Source organism: Nicrophorus vespilloides, unplaced genomic scaffold (genome assembly GCF_001412225.1).
Source record: "Nicrophorus vespilloides isolate i.1.1-1 unplaced genomic scaffold, Nicve_v1.0, whole genome shotgun sequence".
Taxonomy (NCBI): Eukaryota; Metazoa; Arthropoda; class Insecta; order Coleoptera; family Silphidae; genus Nicrophorus; species Nicrophorus vespilloides.
Window position 1 is genome coordinate 144608 of NW_017100087.1, and position 13801 is coordinate 158408.

A 13801-nucleotide genomic window follows, 5' to 3' on the forward strand; every position below is an offset into this window, starting at 1 on the left:
TCCTTCGAACCGGATTTGAACCAGTGACCTATGGATATCTACTACTTAGTATTACGAACTACAGTCCACCGCTCTACCAACTGAGCTATCGAAGGTTATATAAGTTTAGAGGATAACTTTCTATATGGAGTGGGTGTTACTGTAAGCGCCTCTAGTGTCATTATTTTAAAATGTATAAGGTCCTGTGGCGCAACGGATAACGCGTCTGACTACGGATCAGAAGATTCCAGGTTCGAATCCTGGCAGGATCGACTTCTTTTTTCAAAAATCTATTTAGTAATAGCTTTGAGTATAAATAAATTTATTTAATTAACTATAGACTAATGCTGAAACGAAACTTAACTCTTTAAAAAATATATTTTTGGAGCTTTGGCGCAAATAAAGTAGAATTATAAAACAAAATTGTTTTTATATTAGTATTTTATTAATATTTATTAAATAATAACAAATATATTTCAACTTTCATTCATTAATTTTATTAATATTTAACAATTGCATATATAAATTAAGTTATGAAAAAAAATGTTATATTGTGACTTCAAATGTTATTAATAATGATTAATAATTAGCGATAATATTGAATGAATTTGTGAATGAAATTCGATTTGGATTGGAGTAAAGTGGAATACTACTAATACTGTGTCAGTCAATCCCCATTGATGCATAATTTAGATACTGTCCCAGTAAATTGATTAAAACAAGTTCTAGTGAATTATTACCATGACAGATCTCCCACGAGGCCGATGCCAGCTTTGTTTCATTAAGTTTTAACTTAGTTGTGAATCGTTTTTTGATTTATAAATACGATTCATTTAAACATAATAATTAAAAATTGTTTGGCAATATTATGTATGTAATTTTTTCAACTAATTTTTTCATATTTGGGTCAATGTTGAAGCGCGCTGTTTATAAATTTAATAAAAGAATGATCTTATGTAAAATGAACACAGAACCGGAATAAAAAAAGGAGGTTGCTTCGGTCCGTAGTTCCGTTGACCTCTGAAAGTCGTGCACGTAAATATTATTAGATTTTGCAATTTTCGTACGGTGCGTTTCATTCTTGGAAGGTTGGATGGAGCGCGCAACTCGCAGCAGCATTAGTCGCTAGTTTTAATTGCGCTGCATAATTACATCTATCATAGTAATTCCGTTCGCTGCGACTGGCATTGAAGAATAGGGTCTGGCAGAATTCTAGTTGTATTGTATATGAGTAGGTGCAGTGAGGGGGAGTCGAGTGCGGAGAGTAGTAGCCAGACGCACAATGCGTTCGAAAATACTCGCTTACTAAATTACAATCGCGTGCCACATGTGTGTGTACAAGCACTTCGACTATATCGACTATGTGCATACACGAAACTAAAGTACGTTTATATTGTTTTTATCGCTTCGGCAACTGTAGTTTGATGTGTCATCCTGTTACCTTCCTAAACTGTGATGTTTCTATTACTCGATGCACTGTTTAAGTGACTTAATGACCAAGCGGATTATTATAGTGAATAATTCCGAATACGTGCCAACCATGGCACGATACTACGGGGTAACTATTGCATAATTGTATATTTATTAGAGTTTATTCAAATTACACAACAAATTAGGTTCGTTTGTAAACTAAAGTTATAATCATGGTTCTATACTATTATTTATTTAGAAATGTACGAGTATAATGAAAATCCCATTGAAAACGTCATTGCAATATATAAGAAAGGTATCATTTCTCATATTAATAATAATTAATATTTAGTCAATAACTTTCAATTTGAAAATGGATATACAACACTATCTAAAGTACCGTAACTAATTAAATATAAATATAGAAAGATATTCTTATCTTAACCAATACTTAAATATTGCTACAAACGGAATTACGTGTTTGTTTATTTTGCAAATTGGTCTCCATGCGTGATTAATTTATTTAATGCATGACCTGTATAAGTTTATTTTATCACAACGACAGGAATTCGATTCTATTAGTCTTCTCTAAGCCATACAAGTTGATGGTTTGGTGTGTTCTAGTCAAGCCACGTGGGGCGGGAGCGGAGGGGAATTTAAACGGCTGGCTGCCCACCGCCTGTGACTCACTCAAATGCCCCTTCATTTATTTCCCAGTAGGTCTTCCACTAGTCACCACTCTGCAGAGATTTTACTTAGCCTAATGATTTTACAAGATGTAATCTTATGTTGATGTAACACTGTACATTATATTTATGCAATATTACAGGAAACGCACAAATACATTAGTATATTATGTTTAAAGCTACTATTTATGTTAATTCAAAGGCGATATAAGTAATTATAAAAATAAAATAATTATTGAATAAAAAAAAACATTCTAAAAAAACTTAACAATTATTTTTCAGGAAATTAAAATTATATTATGAATAAGCATAATTTGTGATAAAAAAAAATCACAAATGTAATAAGTTATTGGATATAGAATTAAAATTCAGAGATAAGTGTCGTTTTCTTCTTGCTCGGCTTCAAACATTAACAATCTTTTGTATTGCCGCTCTTGCATCCTGTGGTAGGCTTTAGAATTTATTAAACACTTGTGACTGCAGCTGGGTATGATCTGCCGCCTTCTGACATCTCGATTGGAAAAGTATAATCTCCTGAGGTTCTTCAATTGCTCGTTGAATGGTCCCCAGTCGCGATGTATTGCCGTTATATTTTCAACTTGCTATAAATGAAACATAAATAGTTTCTACTTATACTAGAAACAAGAACACATTGGAGTGAATCGTGTTTACCTTCATGATCAAGTGATGAACGATCTTTGATATTATTATTATTGACGTTACAATAACTAAAATCATACCGAATACGAAATAGGATTGGGAATTCTTGCTATATTTCATTCTCAGCTTGATTTGGAATTCTGTAACTAAAGTTGCGATGGCCGTTACCTAAGAAAACCCCAATATTATTGGATAACAATTATAAATATTATTATCATAATTACACTTGTGTAATATGGCATAGGCGCTAGTAAATATAGCCAAATTTTATTTGGGCTGTAGTCGTACATAAAATTGAAATCATCATTGAACCGATTTCCGGTGTAACTGAAGTAAATTCCAAAGGTCAAGAAAGCCAGAACCACGTTATTAATTAAGAACATTCCATCTTTTACCCAGCTTCGAAGCATGTGGTAGTAACTGAACTGTAAGCAGATATGAACTATCAGTATACTTGCTGCGTGGTATACACTATAAACTAAGAGTCTGCAGTTCTTTTTTATATTCATTGCTTCAATGATACCATCAGAAAAAATCAAGATAGCAAAAATGTTATTTATCATCCATGTATAGAATGTGCAGAACATCCATAGAAAAATGCAACTGGAAACATATTTTGTTCTCCATATAATATCAGGTATTAAGTTTTGCATAAAATCTGAACCTAAAAAAAGAAAAACAATTTTTCAATTATATTATTTACAATTCTACCATATTATCTAATACTCTCGAAATTCAGGCAATCCCAGTCTTGGAAAGCATAATCTAAATATGTGATTGATACGACGATAGCATAATGTGATCCAACTACAATTAAGAAAACTATACGTGCTGAGCACATAATTACAGTTGCAGTTTGCGGATCTACGCTTGCCGGCTTCATAACCGAGATCCAAATCAAGAATGGAAAAAGATGAGGTTTTACTGTGGTGGTGAACAAATGCATGAAAAACTGTGAAAAGAAAATGTAAATATTTATCTAAAAACTTCAGGTTTTTCTTTTACCGGAATATTTTTATAACTCTTTCTCAATGTTAATTTGGTCATTAAGTGGTTCACTTCGCTAAATCGTAAAATCAGATATAACAATGTAAAACTGAAGAAGATGATCATGGTTGCCAGATTTAGCAGGATGTACATGTTCAAAACCTTCTTCAATCGAGTCAGACTTAAGATGTAGGCAAGAAGTGCAAGTGCAAAAACCAATAGTTTAACTTCGCTATTAGGGATTCCGGTTTCTGTGTTTGTTGTGATATATCTATAACATGTAAATACAATGCAATTAAGTTAATACATCGTCTGTTGATTACCTGTAATAGTATGTAGTCGCTATAGTTGTATTTTTATTACATGTGTACTTCTTTAAAGATCCGAATATCGTAACGCACTCTGATTTATTACTTACGAAACTACAGCTTAACCAGCAATTACGGAATAATAAATAATGAGTGAAGATTATATTGGCTGCAGAGTTGTAGTACCACCTAACTTGAATTATTAAATTGGACAGGAGTAAACAGTAAGGAATACCTAAAATACAAATATATGTATTGAATGTTATTATTAATTTGCATTGATTTTACCTATTAATAGAGGCATCGATTGGAAGAAGTTCACATATAATTTCTTTGCGTAGCTGCTCATACTCATGATGAACATAATAAGCGGCATCTCGGTTAATATCGTTATACCTACTAAAATGACCAAACCCAGCGCAGTTCCAAACTCAATATAATATTTAATTACATTTCTAACTTCGCTCATATTGCATTCATAAAAAATGAGCATTGAGTAAAACTGCCACGTTTTTAATTCGAAATTGTAATTGTTGTTTTCCTAAAATTTAATTAATTTATATTAAATTTAAATTGTTTTGAACATTTCTTACATTCAAGTAGTGAAATAAATTTATCAATGCTAAATATTTGGATTGCTTCATCTTCGAAGATCGTGTATACATTATGTTTAACTGATCTCTGTCATTTATTATGAGTCTATCTATAACCTCTTCATCAAATTGCTCTTTCGCTTGTTTTTCTTCTAAATCTTTTCTAAACGTGTTCAATTTATCTTTCCAAAACTGTTGAACTGATCTCGTCGGCTTCTGCTTTTTCTTTCTTTTCATTTTAGCATTAATTTTTGGTACGTTGATCTTCGTTTTAACATCAGATTGTCGCGGTCTTCTTTCCTCATTTCGCAGTCTTCTTTCCTCATTTTGCGGTCTTCTTTCCTCGTTGCGATTAAACTCGAAAAATAGATTTGCTGGAATTAGGATCTCTTCTAGTTTTTCTTTAACTTTCTGGAGGTAATTCATTTTGGACGTATTCACGTTACATTGACATATTATATTTGTTGTTATGGATATTAAAATAAAATTTAGCTTTTATCTTTCATCTTCAATCTTAGAATATAATTTACAATAATAAAATATGTTTTATGGAATACGATTATTCTGATGATTATATTGAAAGTGCAATAATTTTAAATACTTTTCAATATTCAGTTTTGAGAAATTATAATTTCAAATCTTGTTTTTCATTTTTTAAACATTATGATGTTATTTGGATATAAACGTGAAATGAACCATTCTCGACTATTTAAATAATAACAATACTTATAGAAATAATCATACAATAATACAAATTATTACAGCAAAAATATGTGAAATTCAAATACAAAAAATTCATTTATAATAATTAGATTTGTAATTTAAGTGGATCATTTTTCTAATATTTTGTTGAGTTGTGATTAGACGATTTATAGTTGTATGTTTATGTAATTCTTGTTTTTTTATGACTTTGTATTGGTATATATTTTATGACTTAACTAATGTAATTTTTGTTACAGTTGTTGTCTGCATTGGCAAGTGATTTGGATCACAAACTCAGTGAATTGTGTACAACACCACCGCCTCCGTACGACCGCCTCTCGGACAATGAACTTCATACCAGGTCAGTCCATTCACTCATTCATTGGACTTTTGCTCAATTGGTTCTGAAATAAAATGAATTCCATTTTAATTAGATCACAAACGAAAAACTCCATCGTGGAACTGAATTTAATTTTGGGACTTGACGCGAGATAGTCATCACGTGCTCTCCTCCCCTGTCGACTGCTGCTCTATGGTTATTGATGTGGTTGACAGGGGATAGGGAAGGAATGAATGTTGCCCTCTCGTTTCGTTTCTACGTTTGCGGCGGTCGGAATGTAATAATATTATCGAAAGGGAAAAAATTTGTCAGATGGATACAGTTGTCGGGAAAATCGGTAGGTCTTGATGCGAGGGCGCACGAGGCCGAAGGAGGAAGACTTCCTAATACGTTTTTTTTTCTGTCACCAATATGTTGGTGGGGTGTAGAGTGTTTTTGGGGAGGCGTAAAGGTATTGAAGCGTCCGCCTCGGGGGCTCTTCCATCACTCATTCTCGAGCAGATCGAGAAATAAAATGTACTAAGGGTCATATAATCATCCCGAGGGAAAGAATATGCTTTACCAATCGATTTCTTCGGTTGACATTACTGTACAATATGTATTGAAGATATAGCAAAAATATCTGATGTTGTATGCAATCCCGCGTCAAGTGTATATACGTATAAATCAATAGCTTAAAATTTATTTTGGGATTAGACTGCTTCGGTAAAGGGTAATTTATATAATGGTTACTCGATGCAGAGACGCGGATTTAAAGTAATCCGAAACGCAATACATTATCCTCAGCACTGAAGTTATTCCACAGATTAACATTACAGTTTTGATTAATTGTACTGTGTTTATTATTGTTTTTTTAACAAGAAAACTTTAAACAAAATATAGAGTAAATTTACATATATTTTATTTCCTTTTGTCTTATCCATACTCCCTTGTAAGTGTATTTAAAGTGTAAGAACATATATTTTGTTTTAATATATCTAAAATTATCAATTCAAGACATTTAATACGCTCTTATTTTTTTATTATTCTGGTTTAAATACATTAACTATGTATATATTTGTAGTTATTTATTTAATACTTAAGTACTTAACATTATAATTAATATTTTACGTTTAAAGCTACTTTTCCGATAGTAATAATATTTAGAAATTGTATCTTGCGCTAACGAAAGCTCCGTAGTCGGGTCTACGAGATCCACCGGGTCCTCCGAAATGCCTGTTATAATATGCACCGACTCCGGCTTGGGTGCGCTTCGAATTTAAGAAATTGTATTGACCTTTCGCACTGACATCCGTTCCGAAACCACGTGTATTCGATGCACCCAAATTCAAGTTACTTCCTGCGATATTAATTAGATTATTGTAGCATCCACTTAAACAATAACAAGAACTATTTACCAGTCGGTTTATGATTGTAATCTAAATTGCCACCGGCTGTCAGAGGTCCATGATTTTTGAAGTCTTTCTGACCGAATGCGGTACCATCCAGTCTATGATTTTGATTCTCAAAAAGCTTTCCTGTGTGAGACAATGAAACTCCGTTGTTATCAACATTAGCTTTAGTTTGTCTAAAAACACATCGAACAAAAAATTTTTTTTTTGATAAAATTATTAATTAATGATAAATACCTTCTAACGCGGTTATGTTCTTCGTTTAGAGGAACTAAGTAAAATAATTCTCCATTTTCTTTCTCGAAAATTTCGAAGCTGGAAGCCAAGCAGGCTGCAAATGAAAGCAACACAACAATCAACGCGATTTTAGACATTGTCGGTGATGTTAATACTATCGACTGATGATGTCCTAGGTCTTTATATACTAAACTCCCACTTAACCTCGGTAGTCTGGGAATTCTCATTGCTCAAATTTGGTAATTATAAATATGAGTGTCTTGCTTAAACGTTACAGGGGATTCATATTTTACATTTCATAACTGTATCTGAGATAAGGGGATATCAACGCTTCATTTTCTGTAAATAAACATAGCATTATCAGCAATTGTGTTAAATATAAATAGCTCGGGATATCCCGCGAAAAAAAAATTGCCGTGACTCTTAATTGAAATGCGGGACTTCCCATGTTATGGATCCATATAAATACTCGTGTTGAGTGTACAGCTTCATCAGTTAAGAGCAATCCGAGCTAAGAGCAACAATTAGACACGGGAGATGTATAGACACGCGTTTTTGTTTGTTGCGTTCTGCGCTTCCCTGAGTTTCGCTTACCAAGCGGATATTGAACCAGTATTCGATCGCTACGGGCAAGAGTTTTATTTGATCCCCGCCCAAGAGTATCAATTGTCAAGACACAGGAGGTAAATACAAATAACTACCTATGAGAATGTTATTTTATGCGTGTTTATTGCATTTAGGGAGAGCGATCACAATATTAAACACAAAACTTGGGGTTACAACGATGAGAAGAAGGGAGACGTTGTAGGTCTTGAAGGAATCTACACTCATAGGCCATCGAGTAGGTGCTTTTAGTGATTGAGCGTGAATAATTTATATTAATGTTTTTAACTGCAATTGTAGATAGCCAAGTGGGAGTTAATGCTGAAAAGAGCCAAAGAGCTAACAGTCATGCTCAAGTTTCTGGTAAAACTCAGTACGAGACTGATGATGGTAATGGCCGATTTTCGGTGGGTGCTAATGTCAATAAGCAGTGGAATCAGCGTGGACAAACTCACACTGGTTATGGATGGGAAGTCGAAGGCGATTGGGATTTCTAATCGTTATTAACTGTAATTTATTATGTTTTGTAAATAAAAAAGGATAGTTAAAAAAATGCATATATTTATTAATTTATAAAAACTATATTGCATTCAATTAAAATATGACTATTTACCCACAATGAGTTATCTCAGACGTGCATATTGGTGTCATTATGTTCAATATCTGAAAGTAAGAATTTTAAAGAATATTGTTTATGAATAATTGATAATTGCATGGTTTTAAAAATTTTCTTATTAGAAAGTGGTAATTCCTCTTTCTTTGACATTTTCTAGTAAATAAAGACACATGTTCAAAATGTAGTACATTATGGTACACCACCCACCATCAAAGAAAATTTAATTATCTTCATGTAAAAAAATACAGAAACTATACCGCGTACAACTTTAAAGCAATACAAGAATATTTTTTGTGGAGTAATGAATATTTAATGATTTGTATAATTAATATAAACTATAAAAGAATGGAACTTTTACCATTTCTAATACATTAAATTCAATGACAAAAATAATGTGTAATATCGACATGACTAAATCCAGAAGCCTCGATTACCCCAAATCAGAATTCACCTCATAATTTTTTTATTCATGAAAATTTTAAGTTTTACTTTATTTATTTTTTTATGTCAAGAGCATCCAAATGACGGCACTTGCTATATAGAAACATATTAAATTACTAGATATAATCTAAAACACAATACTCATTTCATATAATATAAATAGACAATTATTTAAGTTTAGTTTATTCTAATGTTTATATTATTATGTTATCACAAAATAATATTTATTCCTTAAAATATGTGTTATTTTGAAATATTTTGCAATTTCTTTGATTTTGCAACTTTATATTTTTTAAATTAGATAATCATAATATTGTGCAATAGTAAATTTGTTAGGATAATATTTTTTGCATTAATGTTATAGTTTTCCAAATTCAAGTTTATATTTAGAAGAGTTATGCTTTTCAACAAAATTGAGATAATACTGTTTTTGTTTGCATAACGTGCTTTAATCGTAAAAGAAGTATTTTCAATAATAAATCGATAACATCAAAAATACGCTAAACAAAATCCGAAATATCCTGAAAAAAAAATATCGACTACGAGATAAGGCGATCTTGGATGCGGGACTTTACATAATAAAATCTCTAAAATTTCAGTATATAAACTGCATTCGGTCTAGCAATCTGAACAGTTTACAGTAATCTTAGTTACAAGAAACAAGTGAAATCGAAGATGTTCAAACAATTGTTTCTGGTTGTAGCGCTCTGCGCTTCTTTGAGTTTGGCTTACCAAGCCGACCTCGAACCGGTATTCGATCGGTATGGACAAGAGTTTTATTTGATTCCTGCACAGGAATACCGCATTGCTAGACATAGAAGGTAAATACAAATAATATAAATGTAATTATTATTCTGTAATTACGTATTGGTTTAGAGCTAGTGATCATAATCTCAAACATAAGACTTGGGGTTACAATGATGAGAAGAAAGGAGACGTCATTGGATTAGAAGGGAAATATACGCACAGACCAACCGGTAAGTAGTTTAATAGGATTTTGGTGAATCTTATTAAATGAGTATTTTCTATATTGCAGACAGCCAATTGGGTGTTCATGCTGAAAAAACACAGAGGGGTAACAGTCACGCTCAGGTATCTGGAAAGACCCAATTCGAGAATGACGACGGTGATGCTAGATGGTCAGTTGGAGGAAATGTTAACAAACAGTGGAATCAGCGTGGACAAAGCCACACTGGATATGGGTGGGAAGTCGAAGGTGACTGGGATTTCTAAACTTTCAGAACATACCTATAAGGCATAATATTTAATTTTTATAAATAAATTTACAAAAAAAATATATTTATATTTGTTTTAATGATTATTACTGATTTAACATTTAAATTGACGAATATTGTATTAAAGTACATAAACAATAAACAATATTTTACTCATAATACCTATAGTTAAAAAAGTGACATATGTTATCAATGACAACTAATGAAATAGTGAAAATATGGACTAAGTCATGATTTAATCCGTTCCAAAATTTATTCGTATAGTGAAATACTCGTATAGTGAAACATATTCAAAAATACACATAATATGTGTATACAAGTTATAAAAATGATGTAGTAGGCGCGCAATCCAGGACTTCTCTTATCATCGTCACTCGTTAAGCGAGTCATTTTTCTTACAATTCATTATAGTTATTATTTATGTTTAGTTATATAAATATTGGCATTAGGGAACAATTTATTTTAAAATATAATCTTTTTTTATATTCATAATTTTGTTGGTTAAAAACAAAGGATTAGTAAATTATGAATAGTTAATAGAAAAGTATTCAAAGTTATAACTTTGGGAGGAAAGACTGTGATTAATAGCACTAGCTATGTATTATATTTATTTAAATTATATCTAATAATTTATAAATATAATACGTTTTCACGTTATTAAGATATTAAGTATTAAATCGTGAAGATTATTGAAAAACATAAAACATTTTTTTTGATTTCTTTGGTTATAAATAACTTATAGATGAAGAAAGTCAGAAGTATACAAAATAGGATTTGTGATATATTTTTTAAAGTAATAAAATATTACATTTTTTTCAATTCAATTAAATATTTATTTAGATTAAAATACGTTATGGTTCTTAATATAACAATTTCAATGCAAGTTTAGAAATCCCAATCACCTTCGACTTCCCACCCATATCCAGTGTGGCTTTGTCCACGCTGATTCCACTGTTTGTTAACATTTCCTCCAACTGACAATCTAGCATTACCATCGTCATTCTCGAATTGGGTCTTTCCAGACACTTGAGCGTGACTGTTACCCCTCTGCCTTTTTTCAGCATGAACACCTAATTCGCTGTCTATAATACAAAAAAAATAAATTAATTACAGTCATCAAAATATCATTCAACTACATACCGCTTGGTCTGTGAGTGTATTTTCCTTCTAATCCGATAACGTCTCCGTTCTTCTCATCATTATAACCCCAAGTCTTATGCTTGATATTATGATCACTATCCCTAAATCAATATAAAATTACAAAATGATAATTACATTTATAATTTTTATTTACCTTCTATGTCTGGCAATGCGGTATTCCTGTGCAGGAATCAAATAAAACTCTTGACCATACCGATCGAAAACCGGCTCAACGTCGGCCTCGTATGCCAAAGTAAGAGCAGCGCAGAGCGCTACAACCATAAACAATTGTTTGATCATCGTCGGTTTGCAAGTGTTGCGATTAGCAGAGGATGTTGTTAACTGGTGACACTTCTCAATTGAAGACGCTTTTTATAGTAAGATCGAGAGGAAAGTCCCGCGTCCGAATCCAGTTGTTATCTATTCTACATTTTGGTTGTTTTCTTTTAGGGGGATATCCCAATGCTATATTTGTATATCGAGATCAGCGTGTTTTTCTTTAATTTATCATTTTGCTGATCCTTTTTAAAAACATGGTAAACTGATTAATTGTCTCTTATCTAAATGTAAATTATCATGTGTGTTATGGAGTTGTACAATTCGATAAAATAAACGTTCAACAATTTATTTTTACTTTTTTAAATACGCAAATCTATTATATTAAAAGTTTACCTTCGAATTATTAATTAATGCACTTATTTTATGTAATATTGATTTACTGATTTCAGAAGAAAAAAAAACGTGCGTTTTTCTCATTGTTAATAAATTTATTTACTAAAAACTTCTTGTATTTACAATTATGATTGTTATAAATATAGGTAAATATCTGATACACTTTATTTCAATTCCAAGTAATAATAAAAGTAAATACATAACTTGACATAATCTTACCATCATTTAAACGTTATATATAAATATTTTCAAATTAATTCACTATATGATAAAGATTTCCATTGATAGTCTTTTTGCATACATTATAGCGAATGGATATGTTTAAATAAATAATACTAAGAATTTCAATATTATAATTTTCATGTTAAGTATTTATATTTTATGTTGGGGTTTCTCTTTAGAGCTTCATTTTATTTATTTATATTTTGTTGCTAAAACAGGTATCCCCAGCCCGTTTCAAAGGTTTGTAAGTCAGGGACATTTTAAAAAATGTAAAATATACTTATCTTACTAGATTTTATCATGGTTTTTACTTTTATATATGTTAAATTCCGTATTACTGATTGCATACATTTGAAAAATAGATTCAAATAAACAAAATACTTTTTAATGTATTTTACAAATACTTTTTAATGTAGACATCACAATTATTTAATAGAAAATGACAAAAGAAAGAAATGCAATCAGTACATCTTTCAAAAATGTTATATTTTATTAAAGAAAATAATAAAATAATAGTAATTTTTATTGCAATAGTCAAACGAAAAGTAAACATAATTAAATACATATAGATAATTATAATTATTAATAATAATAAGTAATAACTGTTGCAAATGGGTCATTGTATCCTAATAATAGTATTTATCACTTTAATTACTGTGCTGCTATAAATATATAAACATATATTTGCTTCTCCATACAGAAGTTAGTTGGCTGTCGAAAGGCAAATTTTTGCAATCTGTAATTCTGTTAAAATTACTTTTGGAAATTGTTAAACCTATGGCAACAAAATTGATTGAATATGTTTTTTTATAAGTTCCGTTATATTTTGCTCTAAAATTGATTTGTTTATACTTGATGTCTATAAAACATATTTACGTGGAAACATTCAACTATATAAGGACCACTTAAACCAGTTAAAAGAAGATATCAATGTTCGTTACAAAGATTTAGAAAATTTAGATGTCCTGTCATGGATTATAAAAGCTTCTGAAATCGATACATCCGATATTGATTTTTTGAAACATGTGTATTTACCAAATTTTGGAATTTCAAAGACATTAGATTTCAAAGACGTTAGATTAATAAATATATGCGAATAATTATTTTAGATTAGACTAATTCATAGTAATTATTACAAGAAACCAATTAAATATATCAGAATGATTTAAGATTATTGTTGACTATTTTTACATATAAAAAGTATTACTAAAAAACATCAACTACAACCTTCGCATTATTTATTTTAAATTATATTAAACTTGATTTTAAACCTTTTTTATATAAAAAAAAATGGTTAGAACCCTTGGTTTATTTTATATAGTTAGGAAAAATCAATTACAGATAACGTTTGCTTACTTTGTTCTAAAAATATTATTGTTTTTGTTCTTAATGTTGTTCTTAGAAACTAAATACACAATAAATAAACAAGAACAAACATATGAAATTGATGTAATGGTTTACGAAATAATTGAAAAAGTTTATAAAAAGGTCTAATTTTATTTCAGTCATTAAATAATAGTACATTGAATTTAAAAGTCCCAATCGCCTTCGACTTCCCAACCGTAGCCAGTGTGACTTT

General features: G+C 30.6%; 5 protein-coding genes and 2 non-coding genes across 7 annotated transcripts; 3 read left to right on the forward strand and 4 right to left on the reverse strand.

The window, feature by feature from the left end:
• On the reverse strand, positions 1-95 carry Trnay-gua. Its single transcript has 2 exons — positions 59-95; positions 1-36 (listed from the first exon to the last, which is right to left on the reverse strand). It is a non-coding gene; the product is annotated as a tRNA-Tyr (tRNA).
• Positions 96-178: 83 nt separating this feature from the next.
• Trnar-acg lies at positions 179-251 on the forward strand. The gene has a single exon. It is a non-coding gene; the product is annotated as a tRNA-Arg (tRNA).
• A 2178-nt stretch (positions 252-2429) lies between these two features.
• Positions 2430-3153, reverse strand: LOC108567298. The gene is made up of 3 exons (XM_017927670.1): positions 2960-3153; positions 2748-2903; positions 2430-2677 (listed from the first exon to the last, which is right to left on the reverse strand). The coding sequence occupies exons 1-3, from the start codon at positions 3143-3145 to the stop codon at positions 2444-2446; spliced, it is 576 nt and encodes a 191-aa protein (XP_017783159.1). The 5' UTR covers positions 3146-3153; the 3' UTR covers positions 2430-2443.
• Positions 3154-6752: 3599 nt separating this feature from the next.
• On the reverse strand, positions 6753-7466 carry LOC108567297. The gene is made up of 3 exons (XM_017927669.1): positions 7294-7466; positions 7063-7232; positions 6753-7004 (listed from the first exon to the last, which is right to left on the reverse strand). Exons 1-3 carry the CDS (start codon positions 7428-7430, stop codon positions 6808-6810), a joined length of 504 nt encoding a protein of 167 aa, XP_017783158.1. The 5' UTR covers positions 7431-7466; the 3' UTR covers positions 6753-6807.
• Positions 7467-7755: 289 nt separating this feature from the next.
• LOC108567304 lies at positions 7756-8449 on the forward strand. Its single transcript, XM_017927677.1, has 3 exons — positions 7756-7976; positions 8034-8134; positions 8197-8449. The coding sequence occupies exons 1-3, from the start codon at positions 7831-7833 to the stop codon at positions 8391-8393; spliced, it is 444 nt and encodes a 147-aa protein (XP_017783166.1). The 5' UTR covers positions 7756-7830; the 3' UTR covers positions 8394-8449.
• Positions 8450-9597: 1148 nt separating this feature from the next.
• LOC108567303 lies at positions 9598-10252 on the forward strand. Its single transcript, XM_017927676.1, has 3 exons — positions 9598-9774; positions 9830-9930; positions 9990-10252. The coding sequence occupies exons 1-3, from the start codon at positions 9629-9631 to the stop codon at positions 10184-10186; spliced, it is 444 nt and encodes a 147-aa protein (XP_017783165.1). The 5' UTR covers positions 9598-9628; the 3' UTR covers positions 10187-10252.
• Positions 10253-11005: 753 nt separating this feature from the next.
• LOC108567302 lies at positions 11006-11693 on the reverse strand. Its single transcript, XM_017927674.1, has 3 exons — positions 11483-11693; positions 11329-11429; positions 11006-11270 (listed from the first exon to the last, which is right to left on the reverse strand). Exons 1-3 carry the CDS (start codon positions 11626-11628, stop codon positions 11074-11076), a joined length of 444 nt encoding a protein of 147 aa, XP_017783163.1. The 5' UTR covers positions 11629-11693; the 3' UTR covers positions 11006-11073.
• Between the last annotated feature and the right edge of the window lie 2108 nt (positions 11694-13801).

Bases quoted from the DNA above. Each gene is read 5' to 3' on its own strand.
- LOC108567304 (XM_017927677.1), top strand. From the start codon at position 7,831: ATGTATAGACACGCGTTTTTGTTTGTTGCGTTCTGCGCTTCCCTGAGT. The intron at 7,977-8,033 runs GTAAATACAAAT...TATTGCATTTAG, and splicing joins CAATTGTCAAGACACAGGAG to GGAGAGCGATCACAATATTA. The intron at 8,135-8,196 runs GTAGGTGCTTTT...CTGCAATTGTAG, and splicing joins CTACACTCATAGGCCATCGA to ATAGCCAAGTGGGAGTTAAT.
- LOC108567303 (XM_017927676.1), top strand. From the start codon at position 9,629: ATGTTCAAACAATTGTTTCTGGTTGTAGCGCTCTGCGCTTCTTTGAGT. The intron at 9,775-9,829 runs GTAAATACAAAT...GTATTGGTTTAG, and splicing joins CGCATTGCTAGACATAGAAG to AGCTAGTGATCATAATCTCA. The intron at 9,931-9,989 runs GTAAGTAGTTTA...TCTATATTGCAG, and splicing joins ATATACGCACAGACCAACCG to ACAGCCAATTGGGTGTTCAT.
- LOC108567297 (XM_017927669.1), bottom strand. From the start codon at position 7,430: ATGTCTAAAATCGCGTTGATTGTTGTGTTGCTTTCATTTGCAGCCTGC. The intron at 7,233-7,293 runs GTATTTATCATT...ATGTGTTTTTAG, and splicing joins GAACATAACCGCGTTAGAAG to ACAAACTAAAGCTAATGTTG. The intron at 7,005-7,062 runs GTAAATAGTTCT...TTAATATCGCAG, and splicing joins TTACAATCATAAACCGACTG to GAAGTAACTTGAATTTGGGT.
- LOC108567302 (XM_017927674.1), bottom strand. From the start codon at position 11,628: ATGATCAAACAATTGTTTATGGTTGTAGCGCTCTGCGCTGCTCTTACT. The intron at 11,430-11,482 runs GTAAATAAAAAT...ATATTGATTTAG, and splicing joins CGCATTGCCAGACATAGAAG to GGATAGTGATCATAATATCA. The intron at 11,271-11,328 runs GTATGTAGTTGA...TTTGTATTATAG, and splicing joins ATACACTCACAGACCAAGCG to ACAGCGAATTAGGTGTTCAT.
- LOC108567298 (XM_017927670.1), bottom strand. From the start codon at position 3,145: ATGCTTCGAAGCTGGGTAAAAGATGGAATGTTCTTAATTAATAACGTG. The intron at 2,904-2,959 runs GTAATTATGATA...GGGTTTTCTTAG, and splicing joins CTATGCCATATTACACAAGT to GTAACGGCCATCGCAACTTT. The intron at 2,678-2,747 runs GTAAACACGATT...TTTCATTTATAG, and splicing joins TTCATCACTTGATCATGAAG to CAAGTTGAAAATATAACGGC.